The sequence below is a fragment of the Lissotriton helveticus genome, chromosome 8, assembly GCF_964261635.1.
Source record: "Lissotriton helveticus chromosome 8, aLisHel1.1, whole genome shotgun sequence".
Lineage (NCBI taxonomy): Eukaryota > Metazoa > Chordata > Amphibia > Caudata > Salamandridae > Lissotriton > Lissotriton helveticus.
In genome coordinates, this window is record NC_136069.1 from 1,060,473,639 (window position 1) to 1,060,496,322 (window position 22,684).

At 43.3% G+C, this 22,684-nt stretch overlaps 1 protein-coding gene across 42 annotated transcripts in view; it reads right to left on the minus strand.

Annotated features, from left to right (window-relative positions):
- Positions 1–11,270: 11,270 nt before the first annotated feature.
- The window catches only part of MBNL2 (muscleblind like splicing regulator 2), a 564,932-nt gene continuing 553,518 nt past the window's right edge, over positions 11,271–22,684 (minus strand). For 41 of the 42 annotated variants that reach the window (XM_078657944.1, XM_078657951.1, XM_078657948.1 and 38 more), the window contains one exon: positions 11,271–13,794. In XM_078657944.1, the coding sequence (XP_078514070.1) occupies positions 13,673–13,794 (122 nt within the window). In that variant the 3' untranslated portion in view covers positions 11,271–13,672. The remainder of the gene's footprint in view (positions 13,795–22,684) is intronic. The other variant, XM_078657954.1, reaches the window with a different exon arrangement.

Here is a 22,684-nt window from a genome sequence, read left to right on the forward strand (position 1 = left end):
GTCCGGATTCCGCGCCAACCACAGCACCGAGACCGCCCTCATCGCCGCCACCGACGACATCCGAGCCCTGATGGACAACGGAGAAACAGCGGCCCTCATCCTCCTAGACCTCTCCGCGGCTTTCGACACGGTCTGCCACCACACCCTAGTGCAGCGCCTCAGCAACGTCGGAATCCAGGAGAAGGCACTGGACTGGATCGTCTCCTTCCTCGACGGAAGAACACAGAGAGTCCGCCTACCACCGTACAAGTCAGAGGCCACCAAAGTCATCTGCGGCGTCCCTCAAGGATCCTCGCTGAGCCCTACACTCTTCAACGTCTATATGAGCCCCCTCGCGGCCATCGCACGCCAATACAACCTCAACATAATCTCCTACGCCGACGACACCCAGCTGATCCTCTCCCTGACCAACGACCCCGCCGCCGCCAGAGCCAACCTGCACGAAGGGATGAAAGAGGTAGCCGAATGGATGACGACGAGCCGCCTGAAACTGAACTCAGACAAGACGGAGGTCCTCATCCTGGGCTCCTCGCCCTCCGCCTGGGACGACTCCTGGTGGCCCCCCGCCCTGGGCACCGCACCCAAACCGACGAACCACGCACGCAACCTGGGCTTCATCCTGGACTCCTCCCTCTCCATGACCAGGCAAGTCAACGCAGTCTCCTCGTCGTGCTTCAACATCCTGCGCATGCTTCGGAAGATCTTCTGGTGGATCCCCACGGAGACCAGGAAGACCGTCACCCAGGCCCTCGTCACCAGCCGACTGGACTACGGCAACGCACTCTACGCCGGAACCACCGCCAAGGTCCAGAAGAGACTCCAGCGGATCCAGAACGCCTCAGCCAGACTCATCCTCGACATCCCACGGAACAGCCACATCTCCGGACACCTGAGAGACCTGCACTGGCTCCCCGTCAACAAACGAATCACCTTCCGGCTCCGCACCCACGCTCACAAAGCCCTACACGATCAAGGCCCGAGCTACCTCAACAACCGAATCAACTTCTACGCTCCCAAACGCCACCTCCGATCTGCCAGCCACGCCCTCGCCGCCGTCCCACGCATCCGCAGAGCCACCACAGGAGGAAGGTCCTTCTCCTACCTGGCCGCCAAGACCTGGAACTCCCTCCCGGCCGACCTGCGCCTGACCCAAGACCACCACCTCCTTCAGGAAGAAGCTCAAGACCTGGCTGTTCGAGCAGTAACGCCCCCCCCCCCCCCTAGCGCCTTGAGACCCTACGGGTAGGTAGTGCGCTCTATAAATGTAGTTGATTGATTGATTGATTTGATGGCAATGCGTCTTTTTGCCAGCAGGAGCGCCACTGCAAGTAGTTTGCGTCGTCTAGGTGATTTAAGTTTATAAGCCCCCAGGAGACAGGTCATTGATGTGTTCGGGATTGACTGTCAACATTTGAGCTAATGCTTCCACCACCTCCCGCCAGTATGTCTCCAAGGCCGGGCATGCCCATGCTGTATGGATGAAATCAGCTTTAGGGGCGGCGCACCTTTTACATCTGTCCTGAGCCCATACCTATATAGTTTATCTGGTGTGTAATATGTCTGATGTATGAATCTAAAGTGTATTATGCGTAAATTACAATTTGGCGTGAGTAGATGCAGTTGTGTGCAGCTATAGTTCCATTCATCTTCAGAAATAGAGGACCCGAGTGCTATCTCCCACAGTGTCAGTGCCCTGTTTGTGTCTGGATGTTGCTCATTTTGTGACGCTGTGTACAATTTTGTTACTAATGCCGCCCTAGTCGGCGCAGTAAGTAGCATCTGTTATGCTTGCAGTGGGATTGGCTTGGTCGGGAAATCGTCATATAGGTCTCTTATTGCCACCTGTAGTCTGTAGTAGGCAAACTTCTTTAGCGGTGCTTGATGTGCGCTTAAGGACGTGTTCTGGTAGGTGATGAATGTGTTGTGCGGAAATAGTGCTCCTAGTGTTTTGAGTTCCATCTCTCCAAGAATCCCCCTCATATTCTGTTCTTGTGTGACCGACAGTTTGGGTTGATGCGCCAATGGTAGCGCCAGTGCATAAATTGGTAGTTTGCGCGCTCGCCGTGCTAGCGTGTGCCATGCTCGCGATGTGCACTTTACGGAGTGTATTATGTGATTGGGATAGGTCTCTACTGGGTCCAATATATATTGCATCAGTCTGTTCGCGTGGACGCTATCTGTTTCCACAGCTATATGAGGGATGTGCGAGTGGTGTTGTGTCCAGTAGTGTGCATGGTGTGCTTGTGCACAGTAATAGTACAGCTGCAGGTCAGGGGCCGCAAATCCCCTATGATGATATGGCTTGGTTAGGACCTTCCAACTCACCCTGCGCTGTTTCCGGGCCCACGTAAGTTTTTGTAGTAATGTTCGTAGTTTGGCAAAGAAAGCCTGTGGAAGCCAAATAGGAACATTCCAAAAGAGGTACAGAAATCGGGACAATACTACCATTTTTTGTAGACCAATGCGATCTGCCATTGATCACGGCAATTTGATCCATTTTTCAATGTGGTCCTCCAGTTTACTTACTGCCACTCCGTAATTTGCTCTTATCACAGTCTCTGGGTCACGATGTACCCATACTCCCAGATATTTTACCGGATCTGTACTCCACTTCAGTGGATAGTCTATATGCGGCTCTGAGGTCCCAGCCGTCAGAGGGATCACGACTGATTTGTCCCAGTTCATGCTGAGGCCTGAATATTGCTCAAATTTGATATATTCTCGGATTAGTGTGTTTAGATTTTTATCCGGATATCTAGTGTACAGGACCATGTCGTCCGCGTAGAGAGATATGCTCACCGGGCGGAGGCTGAATTGCAGCGCAGTTTCTGGGTGGTTTTGTCTAATTTTACAGGCCAGCGGCTCTAGCGTGAGCACAAATAAGATAGGTGACAGAGGGCATCCCTGCCTCGTGCCGCGGTTTATTCTAAATGGTTGTGAGGTGTGCCGTTAATTCGTACTCTTGCCCTAGGTTCGTCATATAGCAATGCAATCCACTTCAGGAAAGCAGGTGGGAACCCCATCCTATTTAGGACAGTCATCATAAAGTCCCACTCCACTGAATCGAAGGCTTTTGCCACATCCAATAGTGCGGCTGCTGCTGGCAGCTCGGGGTTTAGGCTGTGATACACCGTAAATATAGTTCTTATATTTTGGGTTGTGGATATCATGGGTATAAAGCCCGCCTGATCTGGGAGCACAAGGACCTTCAACAATGGTTGTATCCTGTTTGCTATTATTTTTGCCAATATTTTAACATCTATATTAATAAGGGGCGATATGATTTACAATGATTGGGGTCTTTGCCAGGTTTTGGAAGTGCCATCAGCAGCGCTTCACGAAGCGTTGGTGGGAGGGCTCCCTCCTCATAAGCTTCCCCGAACACAAGTGCTAGCTGTGGAATTAGCAGATCTTTGTACTCCTTATAAAATTCCCCCGGCAACCCATCTATCCCCGGGGCTTTGTTGTTGGGTAGTGAATTGACCGCCTATTTAAACTCATCTTCCGTGATATGATGTCCTAGGAATTCCCTGTGAGTGTCTGACAGCCAAGCTAGCCCGATGTAGTCTAGATATTCATGAATTTCTGGTTGCGAATGCGTTATTTTCGTGATATATAGCTCAGAATAGTATGTGCGGAATTGTTCCAGAATAGAAAGGGTATCGTATACTTGCTCACGTCGAGCATCTTCTATTTGTGTAATTAGGGAGGCACTCTGCATTGGTTTGATTTTTTGCGACAGCTCCCTTCCCGGTCGACCTCCCTCCCCATATGCTCTAGCTCTATACCTTTTGGATAGATATTTTATTTCTGTGTCAGCATATTCATGATACGTGTCCATTTTTCTCCTTATGTCTGCCAGAATGGAGTCCTACAGGGTGTTGGCATAGTCTGCTTCTAACGTCTGGATGTCGCGTTCTACCATTGACAGTTGTTGTCTGATATCTCTGAGAATTCCGGCATGTTTGCTTATGCAGTGACCTCTTATGGTGACTTTAAAAGCCTCCCATATTGTCCTTTGACTCTCCACCAACCCTATATTATGTTGAAAAAAGTCCTCTATGGCTTGTTTCAGTTCCCCCCGGAATACCTGGTCTTTCAGTACTTCTGGTCGGAGCCTCCACGTGAACTGTCTCGGGGTGTGAGTGGGTATCTCCAGCACTAATCGTACAGGGGAGTGGTCTGACAGTGTCTTTGGCAGGTGTTCTACTGCCGTAGTCCAAGTACTTACGTCCCTTGTGGTTAGCCAGTAATCTAGTCTCGACCATGTTTTGTGAGTTAGTGATGTGCTTGTACCTTCCCTTACCCAGGTGTCTCTGTCGCCATATGTCTATCATGTCCGTGTTGCATTCTGTCTACTATGACTCGGGCCACCCGTCTTCCATGTTTGTCCGCCCCATAGGCTCTGTCCAGTAGTGGATCTAGGCATGCGTTGAAGTCTCCACCCCATATTACTGCTGTTAGCTGCGTATCTTGGAGCTTGGACTAAACGTCATCAAAGAAAAGTGGATCGTCTGTGTTAGGTCCGTATGTTATGATAAGTGTACGGTCTGTATCTCCGAAATTTCCCCTAAGTATCATATATCTCCCCATGTCATCCGTGATTGTGTTAAGAAGGGTAAATGGAGTGTTGCGTTTAATCAGTATTAGCACTCCCCTAGCGTAGTTAGAGTATGAAGATGCTATCGTAAACTGTGACCACCGATATCTAACTCTGCATTCTCTCTGGGGTGCAATGTGTGTTTCCTGAATGCATGCAATGTCAATCTTGTGCCTATCTAGGTAAGCCAAGACTCTCCTAATTTTCCGCAGGTCTTGTAGGCCTCTCACATTCCAGGATATGAGGGTCAATGTCCTAACCTGTCGCGTCCCGTCTGCCATGTTGTCCCCAGATACAGTTAGCCGTACGTGTATATCTCATAGGACTCACTCTTGTACAATCATGTAAGCGAGTAGTGGTGTTTCCAGCTGCCACCAGGTGATTGTCAACAGTAAACCCCCCTCCCACTTCGCCTTAAACCCCCTGTCGAAGACATTTCCCTCAGCGCTATCATGTTCCCTTCCCTCTTCCATGTATGCATAGCGCTAACCATTTCCCCTCTTTTAGAACAGATGTGATGTACACTGGTGGGCGGAGGTAACCTGGCCCGACCTCCCTCTTCTTAGGTGTCTAGAGGGGTGGCCATCCTTTCAACATGGTAGTGCACTTTATTTTGTGGACATCATATTGGTATGCCTCTCAAACTTAACTTACAAACTCCGAACAACAGGTATATCTTATCGTACAGATATGCATAATTCAACAATGTGTACAGTGTTCCATGCATTTTGTCTTTGATTTTCAACGTATCTGAACCGCATATCTCCATCTCGGATCTCCTGATGTATGTGTAGCTCTCTGCTGCAGAGCATATGGACTTCTGTGCTTGTCTCTGCCTCTCACAGTCATGCACCAACTGAGTGTCTTCGTGCCAATGGCATTAGGTGAGGCGTTTACAAGTCGGCAGCGGTGTTTCCCTACTTTATCCGCAGCCTGGCCAAAGAGACCACTTATTCCACATCCGACATTGGTCCCTGATCTTGTTGTCAGTCCCTTGGTGATCGTCTGCGTTCGCCTCTCGGTTTCTTTAGCTGCAGATATTTTAGAGCCTCTTTAGGGTCATTGAATATCTTTACAGAGCCATCGTCCGTTATCTTCAGCCTGGCGGGATAAGGGATATTGCATATGGTATTTGTAGGTCACGGAGTTTCTGCTTTGCTTGTGTGTATATTTTTCTTGCTTCTTGGACAGATTGTGTGAAGTCTGGGTATAGAGCTATTTCCATTCCTTCATGACGCAATGTTCCTATTTCACGGGCTTTTCGTAATGCTGCGTCCCGGTCACGGTAGTTGAATATTTTCGCTATAAGGGGTCGCGGTCTGGGACCCACCGGTGGCTTTGGGGCGAGGGATCTGTGGGCTCTTTCGATGAGGAAGACATCTGAGAATGTTTCTCTTCCCAGCAGAGTTACCAATAGCTGTTCCACATATTTTTCCATGGGGTCCGTATTTGTGGTTTCTGCAATTCCCATGATCCGTATGTTGCTCCGCCGAGAGCGGGCCTCCAAATCTTCTGTCTTGGCAGTCAGCGCGGCAAGTTGTTTATCTACTCCAGATTGCTTGGTGGTGGTTTGATTATTCGTATCCTCCACATCAGAAATCCTGCGTTCTGCCATGTCTATGCTTTCGGTGTGCCTGTCCATCCTTTCAGACATTCGGTCAACTCTGTGTGTGAGACTATCTATTTTCCCATCTATATTCGTTAGTACAGTTTGGATCGTGAGGAACATGGCCTGTATATTATCCGTCATGAGGCCTCCTGCAACTTGCGTCGATTTTGAGGCCATCTGGGCTTCATCGCCATTTTGTTCCTGTACTTTCTTGGGTTGTTCGAAGTTAATTTTCGGCTGTTTTTTGTCTGGTTTGGCCATCCTGCTTCTCCCCTGAAACCGTTTCTTTATGCTCTCACGATCAGGCCTCAGCTCTGTATAGTCTGTAGTGACACCGCGTACTGCAATCCCTTGTGATGGTTTCCGGCTAGGGCGCGCCTGCTTGTGTCGTCCACCCTAGTTGTGTTACTATGCCTCTGGCGCTATTCGATGGTGTCAATTGTGTCTATGTGTGGCCCACACTTTAGTTAGTTTGCCAACGTTGCCCCATTAGTTATTTGGGCCCAAAAAGTCTTGTGTCTCCTTGTTGTTCTCCAGGCCCACGCCGTCTCTCATATACTGCTACCCCACACTGTTGTATCCACATGCCTGTGGCCTTGCCTGATTTCTGCGGGCCCTCTTGTTTGTGCCACTACTACGTGTTTCTGCTCCCGAGATGTCTTCTCTATCGCCTTGCGCTATGTTTTCTGAAGGCGCAATATGGCCGCCTGGTTCCTTGCGTGTTCCTCCGTCGTGTGCTATATTGTGTACAATTATCAGCAGCCTGGTACTCATAGTCGCACATGTGGTGTGGCTCTATGCACTCCACAACTTTCTTTACCAGCTTTCTTTTGCGGGTCTATAGTTGTGAGCTCATCGGAGCTTCAGTACGCGCATCACAGCCCCAGACGGCCCCTCGATGCGTCAAGCGGTCGATTCCCGGGTGGCGCTCAATTCTTCCCCTCATTCACGGTGTCTGCCGTACCTGGGGTGTACTGGTGTGTCCTGCCGGCACGCAGTCAGTTTCCGGTCTCGCCGGCAGTGCTGGACTTTTCCTTCGCTCCGCCATGGTGGGCGGGGCCCCCCTCGATCCGAGCTACGTACACTGCGTCGCGGTTTGGTCTTTCACCCCAGGCCGGTGCTTTGCCTACGCCGTCTCCGTGTGGGCCGCAGCGGGTCTCCGTGTCCTCTGGCCCAATTTCAGGCTTTCAGAGCTGCGCCGCTTCTTTACCGATTGCTGGAGGCATCCCGGTTAGTACAGTTTTTGCAATTTTAGTGCGATGTCCACGTTTGTTGTGCAGGATTGGGATGATTTTGGCGAGCCCTCGGAGGAGCTAGTTTACAGTGCGGCCATTTCGTTCCGTGGCTCAAGGGAAGTGGTACATTATGGGGAATACTCTGGTCTGAAGATCAACTGGACTAAATCCACCATTTTGCCCCTTACTGCAGCCATGGCACACTTGGAACTAGATTTCCCCTTGAGCTGGTCCACTGACTCTGTGCGCTATTTAGGCATTCAAGTACACACCAATTCGGAGATAGTATTCAGTGAGAATTAGGGCAGAACAATAGCTAAACTGGAAGATGATTTTCCTAGATGGATACGATTACCATTGTCCCTCCTGGACCGTATTTCTTTAATGAAGATGGTAGTGCTGCCTCCTTTTGTTCTTGTTTTTAGACATCCCTATGGTTCTCCCAACTCACTTATTCAAATATATCAAGTTCTTGCTGGTTAGATTGGCTTGGGCTGGTAAGCAGCCTTGAGTCAAATGGGATATCTTGACACAGCCTTACTCGAAGGGCGGGCTTGGGGCACTGGATCTGGAAATTTACTACAGTATGGCGCAGTGTACACATGCGTTTTACTGGTTGAACCAACAACCCGCTCCCCCGCACCTACACATAGAAAAGATCTCCGACAGCAAGAAGGCAGTTCCCAGAGCTCAATGTATCTGGACAGGAAAGGGCAGCTTAATGTGGCGAGTGACAAGACCAAAAAAATAGAAAAACATAACTAGACCTACGCTTTCATCAAAATTCTGCCAAATGGAATAACAGTTACTGAACAAATCAACAATTTTTCCACAGCAGCAAAATATCGAACTGCAGACATCAATTTTAACTATGATTCCAATTTTGATTACGACTGGCATGGGCGAGAATCAACCGCAAACAGAAACATCTCACCCAGGAACTACATGATACATTAATTTCAGATTATTAAACAAATAGACATCATAATGGAATCAAAGGCAACAGCAAAAGCAGCCCCATTAGAGAACAGCATGGTGAGAAAGTTAGCGAGGAAGCTTCCCCAAACATACCCAGTTCTAGCAGCCATGAATGGGATAAGGAACACCTTAACCAGGATTTTAGAAGCTTTGAAAGAACAATCAGCACTTTTAACCCACCAAGTCTCAGTACTAAGGGATATCTCTACCAACATAATGTCAATTAGGGAGGTCTATAATCAAAACATAGAATATAAAACGTTATAGATAAATTTACAAAAAAAATCCCATACCCTTTACGTATTGACTGACATTTCACAACTGCTACCACAAAAGATTGTTGTTCATTTCGAGTAAACTTACAAGACCCATTCTGACAAAAACATAACTCAAGAACAAATGATGTCACTGACAGTAGTAGCAAAATGTCAGATTGTGTAAAGCACAACAGTAAGGATATTATCCAGACAAGCCATCTCGAAGTTATACTCCCGAACGAGACAGCCAAACCAATAGTGAATGAATCCAATAATTCACTGAAATTACAGTGAGTACAACCCTCAGGGGATACCTGTTATCTCAAAGATCGATACCTGAGACACCGATCTTTCAAAATACAACATGTATAACTCCCTAATAGAAATTTTGGGCAACTCAACAGGGAAGGACCAACCTGAGGCAGCAGATGCTTTCCAACCATATATAAGCACATAGTGAAGAAATTAAGATAGCTCAACAGGAAAGGCCAAACCAAATAAGAACATACACATAATAAAAAACAATAGTAAACAAAGGTTCTTTCCAATTTTTGAGAGAAAAAATAGTGAGGGCTTGAAAGCTAAACCCCCTGGTGCCAAAAGCAGCACTTTAACATTGACTCAAGTATAAAATAACAATAACTTAACCAACACAAGGAATTGTCCAAACGCGCCCTTTCCACAAAAAACAGACCGATTAAATACATCAACAAGCATCCACCAAAATGCCAATAAAGGCAAAATACTAAATGGCATAACTGAAGGAATGTAACAAATGTTGAAATCACTTACGAAAATATCCCAGAATGGCATACTGAACTCCTCATACCCATCAGCACTGCAGGCAATCAAACCCAGTCAATTATATTTCGGAAATTGATCTCTTTATGACAATGGTTTTAGAACCCAATTATAATGCATTTTAAGTGAAATTGTTCTTAATGATACATTGGTTATGAATATTTCTTACATTTTTACTCGCCTTTTATTATTGTGTTTTTTTTTTAAACAAATTCAATAAAGTTAAATTCAATTTATATAACTTCTCTACCGCAAAAGGCAGCCCGTGCTAACAAAAAATTAACAATGAGAAATAACAAAATGAGAAACAAAGAAACATCCATATTTACTTCTAGTCTCCTATTTTGTGCCATTCCTCAATGCATCCTTGTGTTATACCTGTGTGACTTTTAACAACTTAATGCTGTATTGTTCAACTATGACTCTTATGAATCACCCCAAAAATACCTACAGATCTGCAGCTTACAGGTGATGCCATTGATTAGATAGGAAGTGGCCTATTTGAACGATCTCAATGTTCTCCTTCAGGAAAGCAGTGTTTGAATGACTTGTCGACATTATTTGATAGAAGAGTTCAGTGGATATTGCACTTCAGCACTGACAGCCTGGCATCAGAAAGTGGTTTCTTGTTGAGTCATTTTCTATATTTAGCAGCATTGCGAGAAGCTTGAATTTCACACATATTTAAGTTAAGTCTAGGTCTTTAGTGTTCTCTAAACTTATGCCCATCACTTTTGTTATAGTGTTCTCTAAATTTATGCCCATCACTTTTGTTATAATGTTCTCTTTCTTTGCACTGCCTTTCACAGCACCCTGCACCGAAGCACATATTATTCAACTGATCTACTCAAGTGCACCTTTACTCTGCTTAGCCACAATCTCTTTGATTCTTGCCGCCGCAAAACATGCTCTTTCTTTAAAAACCTACTGCTTGTAAGCCCTACCAATCTGCACCTCTTTCTCATTAGCATTAGCAACTATTGTCATCTCAATAACACAAATATTTCTTTCCATTGGTTCCATTCAATTGACCTGTCCTTTCCTCCTTAGCATCGATCACTCTTCCACTTTGGTTGATACAATCTGTGCTTTCTCACAGCCTCTTTGCTTCCTTTCTCCACTTTTTCTTATATATTCTTACAACAAGCAGCTCTATTTTCCCTTCACTTTGTACCTCACTTCTCTTATGCACTTGCAGTTATGTTTATCCTCAAGGATATGCTCTTGTTCTACACAAGTCATTTCACCTTCCACGGCATTCACTGCCATCTTGTCTTTCTCTATCCCTTGAACAACTTCTTTCTCAGCCATTGTTTGTTGTTGCAGGCATTGGGCCTGGATTTTCTTCTGCTTATTCTCAAATGTATCTAACCAAACGGCCATCCCAATTCTTTTACAGCAAAAGTGACTTCTGCACGCCTACTTTCAACAGTATATGCACCTACTCTGCTGCCCAGATCACTCTTCGGCTGGGTTTGGTCATACACTATTGTGCAAGCTCTATGCACCACAGAATTAACAGCAGTACAAATAAAGATAAGCAAAACAATTTTTTTTACATTTTTTTTTCTTTATCTCAGTGGTTGCACATTGGTTTAATGAACTTAACCTCACAACAAAAACGTAATCAACAATACAACAGATTGCTAATAGTTACAGTCATAGGTAATAAACTAAGATGCAGTCAGAATCTATAGTATACTGCTATCATTTATATACCATATGAATACTCTGCTGTTTTGTGTGACGAATTATTTTGTTACCAAAATAAAATGTGAGACCACATTCTCAGAGAAACTGACATTTAGTTGTAACAGTACTGCATACACTGTCCTGTTTAGGTGTGTGGTGATTGTTTTCCTTTAAACAAAGCATTATTAATTTACCCATAGTACATATTGTATGTTTCCTCTTCAATACAAATAAAGTTTTTGGCAAATAATGGCATCTATACAGAAAAATAGTTTCAAATCTTCAAACATTCCAGAATGTCTATAAAACTACATGTGAATAAAATGCAAACTTGTTTGCCGACACCAATATGCACAGCTGTTCCTTAGTTTTTTTTTCATGTACTTTTTTCACTCCATTTTTTTCTGCCATCATCAAAATTCTGGAAACTGTATAGACTGTCCACCATTTTCATTGCTAGTTTTTTTTTTCCAACGGGGCTACATATAGGTCATGCTTGATTGTTAAAGGGCTCAAATTTGTCATATACAGAAGATTGTAAAACAATGTAGAATCACAATTCTTACTATTCAACATAAAAAGTTAACATAAAACAAAAAAGATCTTAAGAATTTTAAACAAAATAGTTAAACAAAGTTTACAATTTACCTTGTAATATTTTACTAAAAACTACAAAAATCAAAAATAATCGTAAAAAATATGGTTAGAAACAACTTTACCAGACTCCGGTACGCTGCATTTTCAACCATCAGTATAATGATGGCAAACATCCATAAATACCTTTGTGTTCATAAAAGTACATAATGGGATTGTATAATAAACTGAAGTGGAGCTATAGAATTGTTTTTAAGTAAAATAAAAACTGCAACATCAGATGCAATATGTTAATTTACACTCCGATTGTGTGTGCTTTAGGATGATCAAATCTACAACTATAATATAAATAGATAGTAATCAGACACTGACATACAAGAGTTAGAATGGCAGATACATTTCTAGATGCACCAATTTATGGTTATTAGGATATTTTGTTTTTCACAACCAGTTATGCTGCCAGCGGTTTAAATATTTTACATTCAATTTTGAAACTGTTAAGATAAAATACTTCAATCATTAGTAATGTGTCACAAAAGTAAAATGATGTTCCATTCAATAATACATAACCTTTAATAACAGCTGTTTTCTTTCTTAAATTTATAATTTAAAAACTATGTACTTAATGTGACAAATGTGCAACATATAAAAAATGAAATAGGAAATATTTGGTACAATAGTGCTTGAAATAACCTTAAACCAAGTCTAAATTAAAATAATCTCACAGGTGCATCCTGTGAAATCATCAAGGTTTTTAAAAAGAAACAAACATTAAAATCTCTCAATATGTATATGTATATATAACATGTATACTTGTATTTAACATCTTGTCATATGTTCAAGGCATGACATATGATTTAAAAGAAAAAGATGAAAAACATATTCCGTGCTGTAATCCGGTTACAACCCTTTTCACTCCAATTAAAAAATGCATAACATTTATGGTTTGTTAGCTCGAACTAACTACATTTTTAATGTTAAGTAACAGATTTAGAGTCACAATCAAGTTTTGAGTGACTAAGGTGTTCTTGAGTAGATTTTGAATATCTTAAGCATCTCCTCAACCTACAGCCTCATTTCTTCCAGAGTTTACAAGAGTTACGTCTCAGCAAACAATTCAGCTTATTTTTTGGTAACCTTCAGATCACAAACATGACAGGTTAATCGCTTACACTAGATTATTGGCTTGCGCCTCATTTACTTCAAGTTTGATGTACTGTGTCAAAATTTAGGCACTTCTGCAAAGTCTTATTTAGAAAACATTATAAATATACTGGTTAACTCATTCAAGACTCTTTTCACTTTTTTGTGTATGAAGACCATACTGTGCAAAGGTTTTAATTTTCTTTGTTTGTGTTATTCTAGAATTCCCATGTATGAATGCAACTTTCTCCAGGCTTGATGTTAAGCTCATTTGCATTCTCGGAATTTGTGCTTAACCCTGATTTGTAAAAATCAGATTTACGGATGATTAGGGTACTTTATCTTGCTTTTCTTCTCAGTCTTATCTTTTTAAGGAGTGAACATGATTATAGACTTTAATTAGTCAATGGGGGCAACCAAACATTAAAATTGAGTCTAAATTTGAATAGTTGTTTGCAAATGTAAAGAAATTATTGCTAAACCTGAAAGATTTATAACATTCAATGTCTTACAACAATAATGGAACAAATCATCTGCATCAGCTATAGTTATGGAGATAAGACAACAGTCCTAGGAAGGAAACCATGTTTACAAATTCTTTTAAAGTACACTTTACCCTTTAACATCACAGCTGGTATCAGGTAGTTAACTATTTTAAGTGGGAATATACTAAACATACCATATATATTATGTAATATATATAATGTTGCAGCACTAGCTGCTTAGTTTTTTGTGGTTTGTCCATATTAAGAACATTATTTTATTAGCATGCAGTTTGTGGCAACTCTATAGAGGAAACTGGATAGTATGTACAGTAAGAATGCTTTGCTATTCTCAATGAGGTGTCTTGACAATCCATTCCGTTTCTGATTATTTCAGTATGATCTGTCAAGAAAAATAAAGACAAATGATTAGACTGGCAAAAGATCCACAGATACTGTAAAAAGAAAGCCAGTAAAGCTACATTGTACTCTACTAGTAATCAAATCAAAATCATTAAAGAAAATGAAACAAGACCTCTATGCATTTTTTGAAAATTATACTCTATTCTTCAGAATATTCATTACATCAATTTGCATAAAAAATGACTTACTCTATTACTTTTCTGTTAAACGGCCAAAATGGCATAAAGTACATTTAAAGCAAATGTTACATCTCCAGAACAAGTAGCAATACTTTCACTAATTCTGTCAATGGGCAAATCTCAAAAATGTAATTGTGTTTTTTAGCTTTTAATTAATGAATGATAAGCAGTTCCATTCCTACATATGACTAAATCAATAAAGCAAATTTGCACATTGACAGACAGCCACAGAAGCCTTCAATAAAACTATTTACAGAATGGACATCTGAGCTCCATGCATTCTGTTGTTCTTGATACCGGGGTCCTTTAAAGCACACCTCGCTGCAGTATTTCTTATTCAACATACTTAATTCAGGTATGCACTGTTGACCTAGATCTACAAATTATGCCACACACAAAATGTACTAATCATCTTCCTCTGAAAGCCTTCAATGCAAGGGCTTGCTTGTGCTGCCGATATTAGATAGGCACTGTGCAATTGCTATTGGCACAACAAATCCCCAAATGTCACACATGCGCAAAATAATGTTCTCTATCAACATCTGAGATCTACAATCACAGATTTCAAAAGACATTCAGGGAGATTATGTTACCATCCTCAAGAGGAAATCAACTTTTTACAGGGGACTACAAAGGAAAAATCACATGACAACAGAGAGCAAATCAGGGGACAGCAATGGGGAGTACTTTAAACTGCCATTAATCTGGCTTTTATAGAAAACATGCTCTAACTTTAGGATCCTATCCTCCAATTAGCTGTCACTAGGGGAACTTGCTTCTATTGTGTCATCTGTTTTTTGAGACAGACCATTACTTTCCTAAATTACGCAGACAAGACTGTTCATGTTTAAAGGAGAAAGTATTCCTTTGCAGAGTGAAAAGCAAGGTACCCATAATCTATGCATTAACAAAAGGACATGAGGATTGTGGCCCTACACAGGATACAGCTTTGAAAGAATGATTACTAAAAGTGTTACCATTCTGCAGTGGTCACCTTTGTTTTACAAATGTGACTTAGACTTGCAGGTGTAAGACTAGTGACACCAGGACGCTGTTGCTGAGAAACATTGTCAGCCCTTCATCAAATGTCTCAACAATATAACAAGATCAAAGGGTGGATATATAAACTCCTCTGCTAACCCACAAAACTAGACCGTGTCTGAACTGAGGGACAATTCACAAAGTTGTTGGAAACTGCAATTGTAGATGAAGATTTATTCCTCAGAATTTACGACAGCTGGCCATGACTTACAAATGGACAATTCCTAGAAATTAACAAATCTTCACAAGTACACTTGCCACTCATTACTCTAAATCAGATTGTGTTTTTAAAAAATGACACCCGTTTCTCTTTAGTGATGTTCATACCAGGGCTTCATGGGTGTTGAAAAACTTGTACACTAATTCCTGCCTTTGTACCCTTATTCTTAATCCCACCCCTTATTTAATTTTGTCAGGACATCTTATTAGATGGGTGGAATTCTCTACCTGAGCAAGTAGATCACTGTATAAAAATGTTTACTCCATGAATGAGCGATTCAGATTTGTATGTAGAATCCTATATTTTATGTACTTGATACCTTTGGGCATTAAAACATTTGTGAAAAGAGTTCACAATATGGTTTGATTACCTTTGTTTTTTAAAGAGAAAATGGTTTTATTTTCAGATGTACTCTGTAGAAGATACAAATTTTCACATGCTTCCCATCCCTTTTCTCTGCTAGATTCTGTTTATTTGTGCAATGAGAATCCCCAACTGGTTTCTCATAACATGCATTTCCTTTACGATATATAAGTTAATTGCATTTAGTTTCTAGTCGCACAACTTGTCTGTTCTTTGCATAAAAGAGCTGCAGAAAGGCTGATTGCCCTTGCAGGACCACAGTATTAAAGTGGTGGGGGCAGTGAAAGTACCAGTCCTAAGGAGGGTTAAGAGTGAAACATTTATGGACGGGATTACGGCTAGTCCTACAGTAAAGCTTCAATGGTCAGAGAAAGAAATGCAGTTCAAGACCATTCTTTCACAGAATCCTAAGATCAGAGGGTCATCAAATTAGTTCAAGTCAGACCAGACTTGGCTTTCCATGGGAGTGAATCCGTGTAGAGTGGCTATGCAAGGGCGGTCCAGTTTTTGAATGTTACTAATAAAACCTTTTGAAACCTTTGAACTAAGCACACACTTAGCAGAGTTTTCACTGTAAGTCAGAGACTATAGTAAACTGTAGATGGCGGAAACATAGTAAGGACTGTACCCTCATGTCTGCTAGGTGCTATAACTGATGGTGTTTCAGACTGAAGTGCTGGATTTTACACAGGCATACATCTGCATGTTGCTTGCGCGAAGAGACACTGACCGCTACCCAGAAGCAAGAAGTGGGAGGTTGTGTGCGGCCGTTCGCTACCAAGACCACACATATGATGCTCCCAAATGACAAAACACAGCCTAATGTCCGAGGAAGACAGACACCCACCCACCATTGTGTGGTGCAGGACAGCGGACTAAAGACTGCAAGAGTGTGACCTGGAATGATCATACGAAGTATTTTGTTCTATGAAAGGATCAGTGCCAGCTGATCTCCAGATAACTCTCTGGGTTGCAATCATTTGTATCTCATTTGGCACTGGACTTGGCAAGATTTCTTTGCTGAAACTAGGAAGTGAGTGACAAAGTAAACTTACATTCACATAAAGGAAAATGATACTTACCAGTACACATCTGTTCTTGGCATGTAGAGCTGCAGAGTTGTACACTATGCATAGATCGCCATCTGGTGTTGGGCTCGGATGTTTACATGTTTTTTTTGTCTTCGAAGAAGTCTTGTAGTCACGAAGTTGGTGACTCCTCCATCGGTCGACAGTGCGCATGGGCTTCGGCTCCATCGTTAAGATTGTTTATGCCACTAGGGTTAGATGGAGTAGTGAGAAATAGAAAGATGTCCATGTGTGATGTATATAATTAAGATAATACTGGATCAGATAGAGGTATCTGGGGAATCGGTGGGCGTGTACAACTCTACAGCTCTAGATGTCAAGAGCAGATGCATACTGGTAAGCAGCATTTTCCGTTTGAGGCATATGAGCTGCAGGTTGTACACTATGCATAGACTATATAGCAGTATCCTCCTTAGCGGTGGCTACCTGTATCTGTTGCAGTGGTTTGAAACAGTGTTTTTAATACAGCCTGGCCCACACTAGCTTATTGTTTTGCTTGCACATCTACACAATATTATTTTGTGAAGGTGTGTGGTGTGGCCCAAGTTGCTGCTTTACATATGTCATCTAGGGGGATGTTCCCTAAGAATGCCATAGATGCCTCTAGTTTACGTGTAGAATGAGCTTAAGGGGGAATGGTTATTGTGAGTTTGGCTTTAAGGTAGCATATTTGTATGCACTTTACAATCCATCTTGCAATTCTTGTTTTAGATATAGGATTGCCCTTATGAGCTGGGGAGAAAGCTACGAAAAGTTGTTTGGTTTTCCTAAAGGATTTTGTTCTTTCAATGTAGTAAAGTAATGCTTTTTTAACATCGAGGGTGTGTAGAGCTCTTTCTGCCACTGAGTCTGGTTGAGTGAAGAATACTGGTAGTTCAACAGACTGGTTTAGATGGAAGGCAGATACCACTTTGGGTAAAAATGTTGGGTTTGTATTAAGAACCACTTTGTTATGATGGATTTGTAAAAATGGTTCTTGTATGGTAAATGCCTGGAGTTCGCTCACTCTTCTGAGAGATGTGATGGCGACTAAAAATGCTATGTTCCAAGGAACTGTAGTTCACATTTGTGTAAAGGTTCAAATGGAGGATCCATTAGTCTGGTAAGACTATATTGAGATTCCACACTGGAGAGGGTGGAGCTTTTGGTGGATTTATTCTTCTAAGACCTTCCATAAAGGCTTTGATTGCAGGAACTCGAAACAAAGACAACTGTTGTCTGTTTTGCAGGTAGCTTGGGCGAGAGGTGCAGCTTTTGATGTGGCACTACTGATAGTTCCATGAGAGTTGTGAACCACAGTTGCCTTGCCCATGTTGGAGCAACAAGGATCATTGTGAGGGAATGCTGTTGGAGTTTCTTCACTAGTAATGGAATGGGTGGGAGAGGCGGAAAAGCGTGAGCAAATTTGCCTGATCAATTCATCCATGGTGCATTGCCTTTGGACAATGCGTGTGGATACCTGGATGCGAAGCTTGGGCATTTTGCATTTTGGTGTGTGGCGAACAGATCTATGTCTCGATGTCCCCACATGTGAAAGAATGGAAGAAGAACTTGAGGATGAAATTCCCATTTGTGGATCTGTTGTGTTTAATGGCTGAGCAGATCCGCTATTTGATTGTGTACTCCTGGTAGATGTTCTGCTAGGAGGTAGATCTTCTAAGGAATGGACCATCTCCAGATGCTCTGTGCTAGACGGGATAACTGGAGAGAGTGTGCGCCCCTCCCCTGTTTTTGTATGCAATATATTGCTGTCATGTTGTCTGTGCGGATTATGACAGCTTTGCCTAGCAGTTGCGGTTGAAAAGACTAATGCTAGAGAGATTGCAAACAATTCCAGGTAGTTGATGTGCAATTTATTTATTGAGAGGTCCATAAACCTTGAACAGTATGGTTTTGGAGATGTGCTCCCCAGCCGGTGACCGATGCATCTGTTAGCACTATCTGTGGGACTGGCTCGAGGAATGACCTTTGGAAAGATTTTTTGTGGTCCACCACTGCAAAGAGCGATGGGTGCGGTCGTCCACCAACACCAGATCTTTTAGTTGACCTTGAGCCTGGTTCCACTGATGTGCTAGACACTCTTGTAATGGGCGCATTTGCAATCGTGCATGAGGAACGAGAAAAATGCAAGAGGCCAGCATTCCTATTAGCTGCATGAACACTCTTGCTGGTAGTGAGTGTTGTGGTTGAAATCTTTGAACTAGGATTTGTGTAGCATTTATCTTGACGGGATTGGGATATGCTAGGGCTGTGGAAGTATTCACCTTAGCCCCTAGATATTGTTGCATTGTGGACGGTTGGAGATGGATTTTGCTTAGATGTATTGTGAATCCCAGACTGTGAAGCAACTGTATCATTTGGAGTGTGTGTTAAACACAGCTTTTGTGGGAGTTTGCTTTTATGAGCCAATCGTCTAGGTAAGGGAAGACATGAATTTTTTATCTTCTGCGATGGGCTGCAACCACCGTGAGGCATTTGGTGAAAACCCTGGGTGCTGTAGTGACTCCGAATGGGAGCACTTTGAACTGGTAGTGTTGACCATCTACCACAAACCTGAGATATTTCCTGTGAGCGGAATTTATGGGAATGTGGAAGTAGGCATCCTTTAAATCTAGAGTGGAGAGCAAGTCGCCTTGTTGTAAAAGTGGAAGCACTTGTTGTAAAGTGATCATGTGGAAGTGGTCTGATTGAATGTAAAAGTTGAGCGGTTTGAGGTCTAGTATTGGCGTGAGAGAGGTGTCCTTTTTTGGGATTAGAAAATAAAGAGAATAGACTCATGTGCATTGATGAAGCAGAGGAACTGGCTCTGTTTCATCCTTTTGTAACATTGCTAAGACCTCCTGTTTGCGGAGCATCAGGTGTTCTAATGACATTGGAAGCTGTCTTAGAGGAATGATGGGAGGTGTAGAAGTGAGTTCCAGGCAACAACCATACTGGATAATCTGTTTTACCCACTTGTCTTTTGTGATGGAATTACAGACAGGTAGGAACTGTGAGAAGAGTCCCCCGACAGGAGTGGGATGATCGGGTGGAAGCGTAGGGAAGTCACTGTTTGTTATTAGAGGAGTAGCGGGTGTTATTACCTCTGCCTCTACCCTTGTTGTTGTTACCTCTGTAGCCTCTTCTATTGTATCCTCTAGAAGAGGAGCCCTGGTTGGGACTTTCATAGGATGAGGACGGGTGTTCTGATGTATTTGTTTTGGAACCTGCTCCATAAAAGGATCCTCTGGTAGATGGTGACTGCAAGGCTTCCATAGACTTTGCGGTCTCAGTGTCTTTTTTTATCTTTTCTGAAGATGCCTCGACTGCAGGGTCAAAGAGGTGCTCTTGATCAAATGGTTGATTTAGAATGGTATTTTGTACCTCTTGTTTAAACCCAGATACCCTGAGCCAGGCGTGTATACGTAGCAAAAAACTGGTATTTATTGCACGTGAAGCTATGTCTGCTGCGTCAAGCGCACATTTGCCTAAAGTACTGGCTACGAGTTTCCCTTCTTGTATAAGGTCATTGGCTTTGTCCTTATATTCTTGAGGTAGATGTTGAATGAGCTTTTCTAGCTCATCATAGTGGGCCCTATCGTATCTTGCTAGAAGGGCTTGTGTGTTTGCTATTCTCCACGAATTTGCAGCTTGAGACGCCATACGTTTATCGGAGGCGTCTAATAATTTAGATTCTTTGTCAGGAGGTGGTGTGTCACCTGACCCGTGGGAGTTTGCCCTTTTGCGTGCATTGGCAGCCACTAGTGAATCTAAGGGAAGTTGGCCCTTGATGTATACACAGTCAGTGGGGGCTGCTTTGTATTTTTTGTCTAGTCTGGGTTTAAGAACCCTAGCTCTGACGGGGTCTTTGAACACTTCAGGAGTGTGCCTAAAAAGGCCTTGTAACATGGGTAAGACAGGAGTAGATTTTTGTGGTTGGACAAAAGTCTCCAATAGAAAATCCTCTTCTACAGGGTCTGAATGAAGTTTGACCTTATGGTATGTAGCAGCCCTATTGATTAGCTGGGCAAAACCCACATTGTCATCTGGTGGGGATGGTTTTGAGGTTTAGGAGTCCAGATCATTGGTTACATCAGGGTCAGTATTATAATCATGCCATGGGTCTGGTTCCTGTGGTGAATCATCAGGATCTAATGGCATTACGTTTTCATCCAGTTGCCCATCCCCATGTGAATTGTCACTATCCTCCGATTGTGGAGAGTGTGGTGGCAAAATTATTAAATTAGGGTTAACTGGTGGTGGAGGTGAAGGTGGTGAAGTGTTAGTAGCTATAAGAATCTTCTTTAGAGGAACTGGAGCCTGTGGCAAATGTTCTGGTTTCCTCTTTGTAGGTAGCTTGGTGACTATGTGACCAGACTTTGGGTGAATAAAGATGGTAGTCTGCTTTGGATCGGGAAAGAAAAGCTCTTCGGGATCGATAGTTTTAATTGGCGTCGAAGTTTTCTCTTTAGAAACGTTTTTTGGACGTTTTGGGACATTGTCCGGTACAGCATCCTACTCTGGTTCCTAAGCTTTTGGTGCCTTGCCTTTAATGGTCTTGGCTCTGAAGTTTTGGGCGCCAAAGTCTTTTGTGTGTGTGTCGGTGCCGAAGTTTTGTCAGTGTGCTTCGGGCCGAGGTTTTATCCAGCTGTTTTGGTGCCTGTGGCTTATCCGGCCGCTTTGGTGCCTACGCTTTATAGGCCGCTTAGGTGCTGATGTTTTAATCGGACTGCTTCGGTCCCGAGGGGTCTTTTGTAGATTTCGGTGCCGAATGCAAGAGGGCGTGGCAACTCGGACGACTGAGCTTTCAGTGCCAAAGGTGGTTTCTCGGGACCGGATGGTTGGCTCGAGCCGAATGGCTTTTCGTTGTCCTTCGGTGCAGGGCCCGGGGCGTTCAAAGTTATTGTACGGTGAGAACACTGAGCCCGAAGGCAAAGGTGTTATAGGAGCCATTGGTATGGGCTTGGTCAGGGCTGGGGTCTCAGTATTCACGTCCCTTTGAGCTGGGGTGATGTCATCTTGGGCGTCGGAGACGTCTACTTCGGAGTCCGGAATCTCTTCCTGTTCTGGCTCTGGAAGGTTATCGGGACCTGGATGGAAGATGTCCGGAATGAAACCTGTGCCTGTCTGCATGTCGCGGCGGCGATCTCGACGATCCCGGATGGTCTTTTCGACTAGAATGAGAGGCAAGCTTCACAATCGTCCTCTCGATGTTCTGGAGAGAGGCACAGATTGCAAACAGGATGGAGATCCGAGTGTGGAAACTTAGCACCACACTGTGGACATTTCTTAAATGGAGTCCGTTCTCCATCAACATCAGTCTCTTTCGGCGCGGGTAGGCCCAACCGCCCGAGTCGAGGTTCGCAGGTGTCGAAGTTTAATAGAAAGTTGTAGAGGGTGCGCGTCAAAGGCACCGATTGAGACAATACCGTCGGCTAAGTGTGATTGCGCGTCGAAGGGTGGGTCAATAAGGATCCGGAGCGCAGTAAGTCACATCTGAACCCGATGGCGGAAAAAACTATCTAACGATGGAGCCGAAGCCCATGCGCACTGTTGACCGAAGGAGTCACCAACCTCGTGACTACAAGACTTCTTCGAAGACAAAAACAACATGAAAACATCCGAGCCCATCACCAGCTGGCGATCTATGCATAGTGTACATTCTGCAGCTCATATGCCTCAAACATTAGTATACCTAAAGAGGAAGGTACAGACTCTGTTGTCAACATCAAGAACTGAATGGAGGTAGCATTTACTGGCTTAGGCAGACTCTGAAAGCTCAGATAAAGACTGCCTGTGGTGAAAATGCAAGCCAAAGACACTCCAACAGGAACTTTGAAGTATGGAAGTTAATTGTGCCTGCCTGAACAATGTGCATGACTCCCATCCAGCCTTTTCAGCCTGACTGAAGACAAGAAGGTGCCTGGAGTGTGTACAGAGAAGCTTCCAGTGGCCAATTATAAGTACTGCATAGGAACTTTTAATGACCGCCCATGCAGA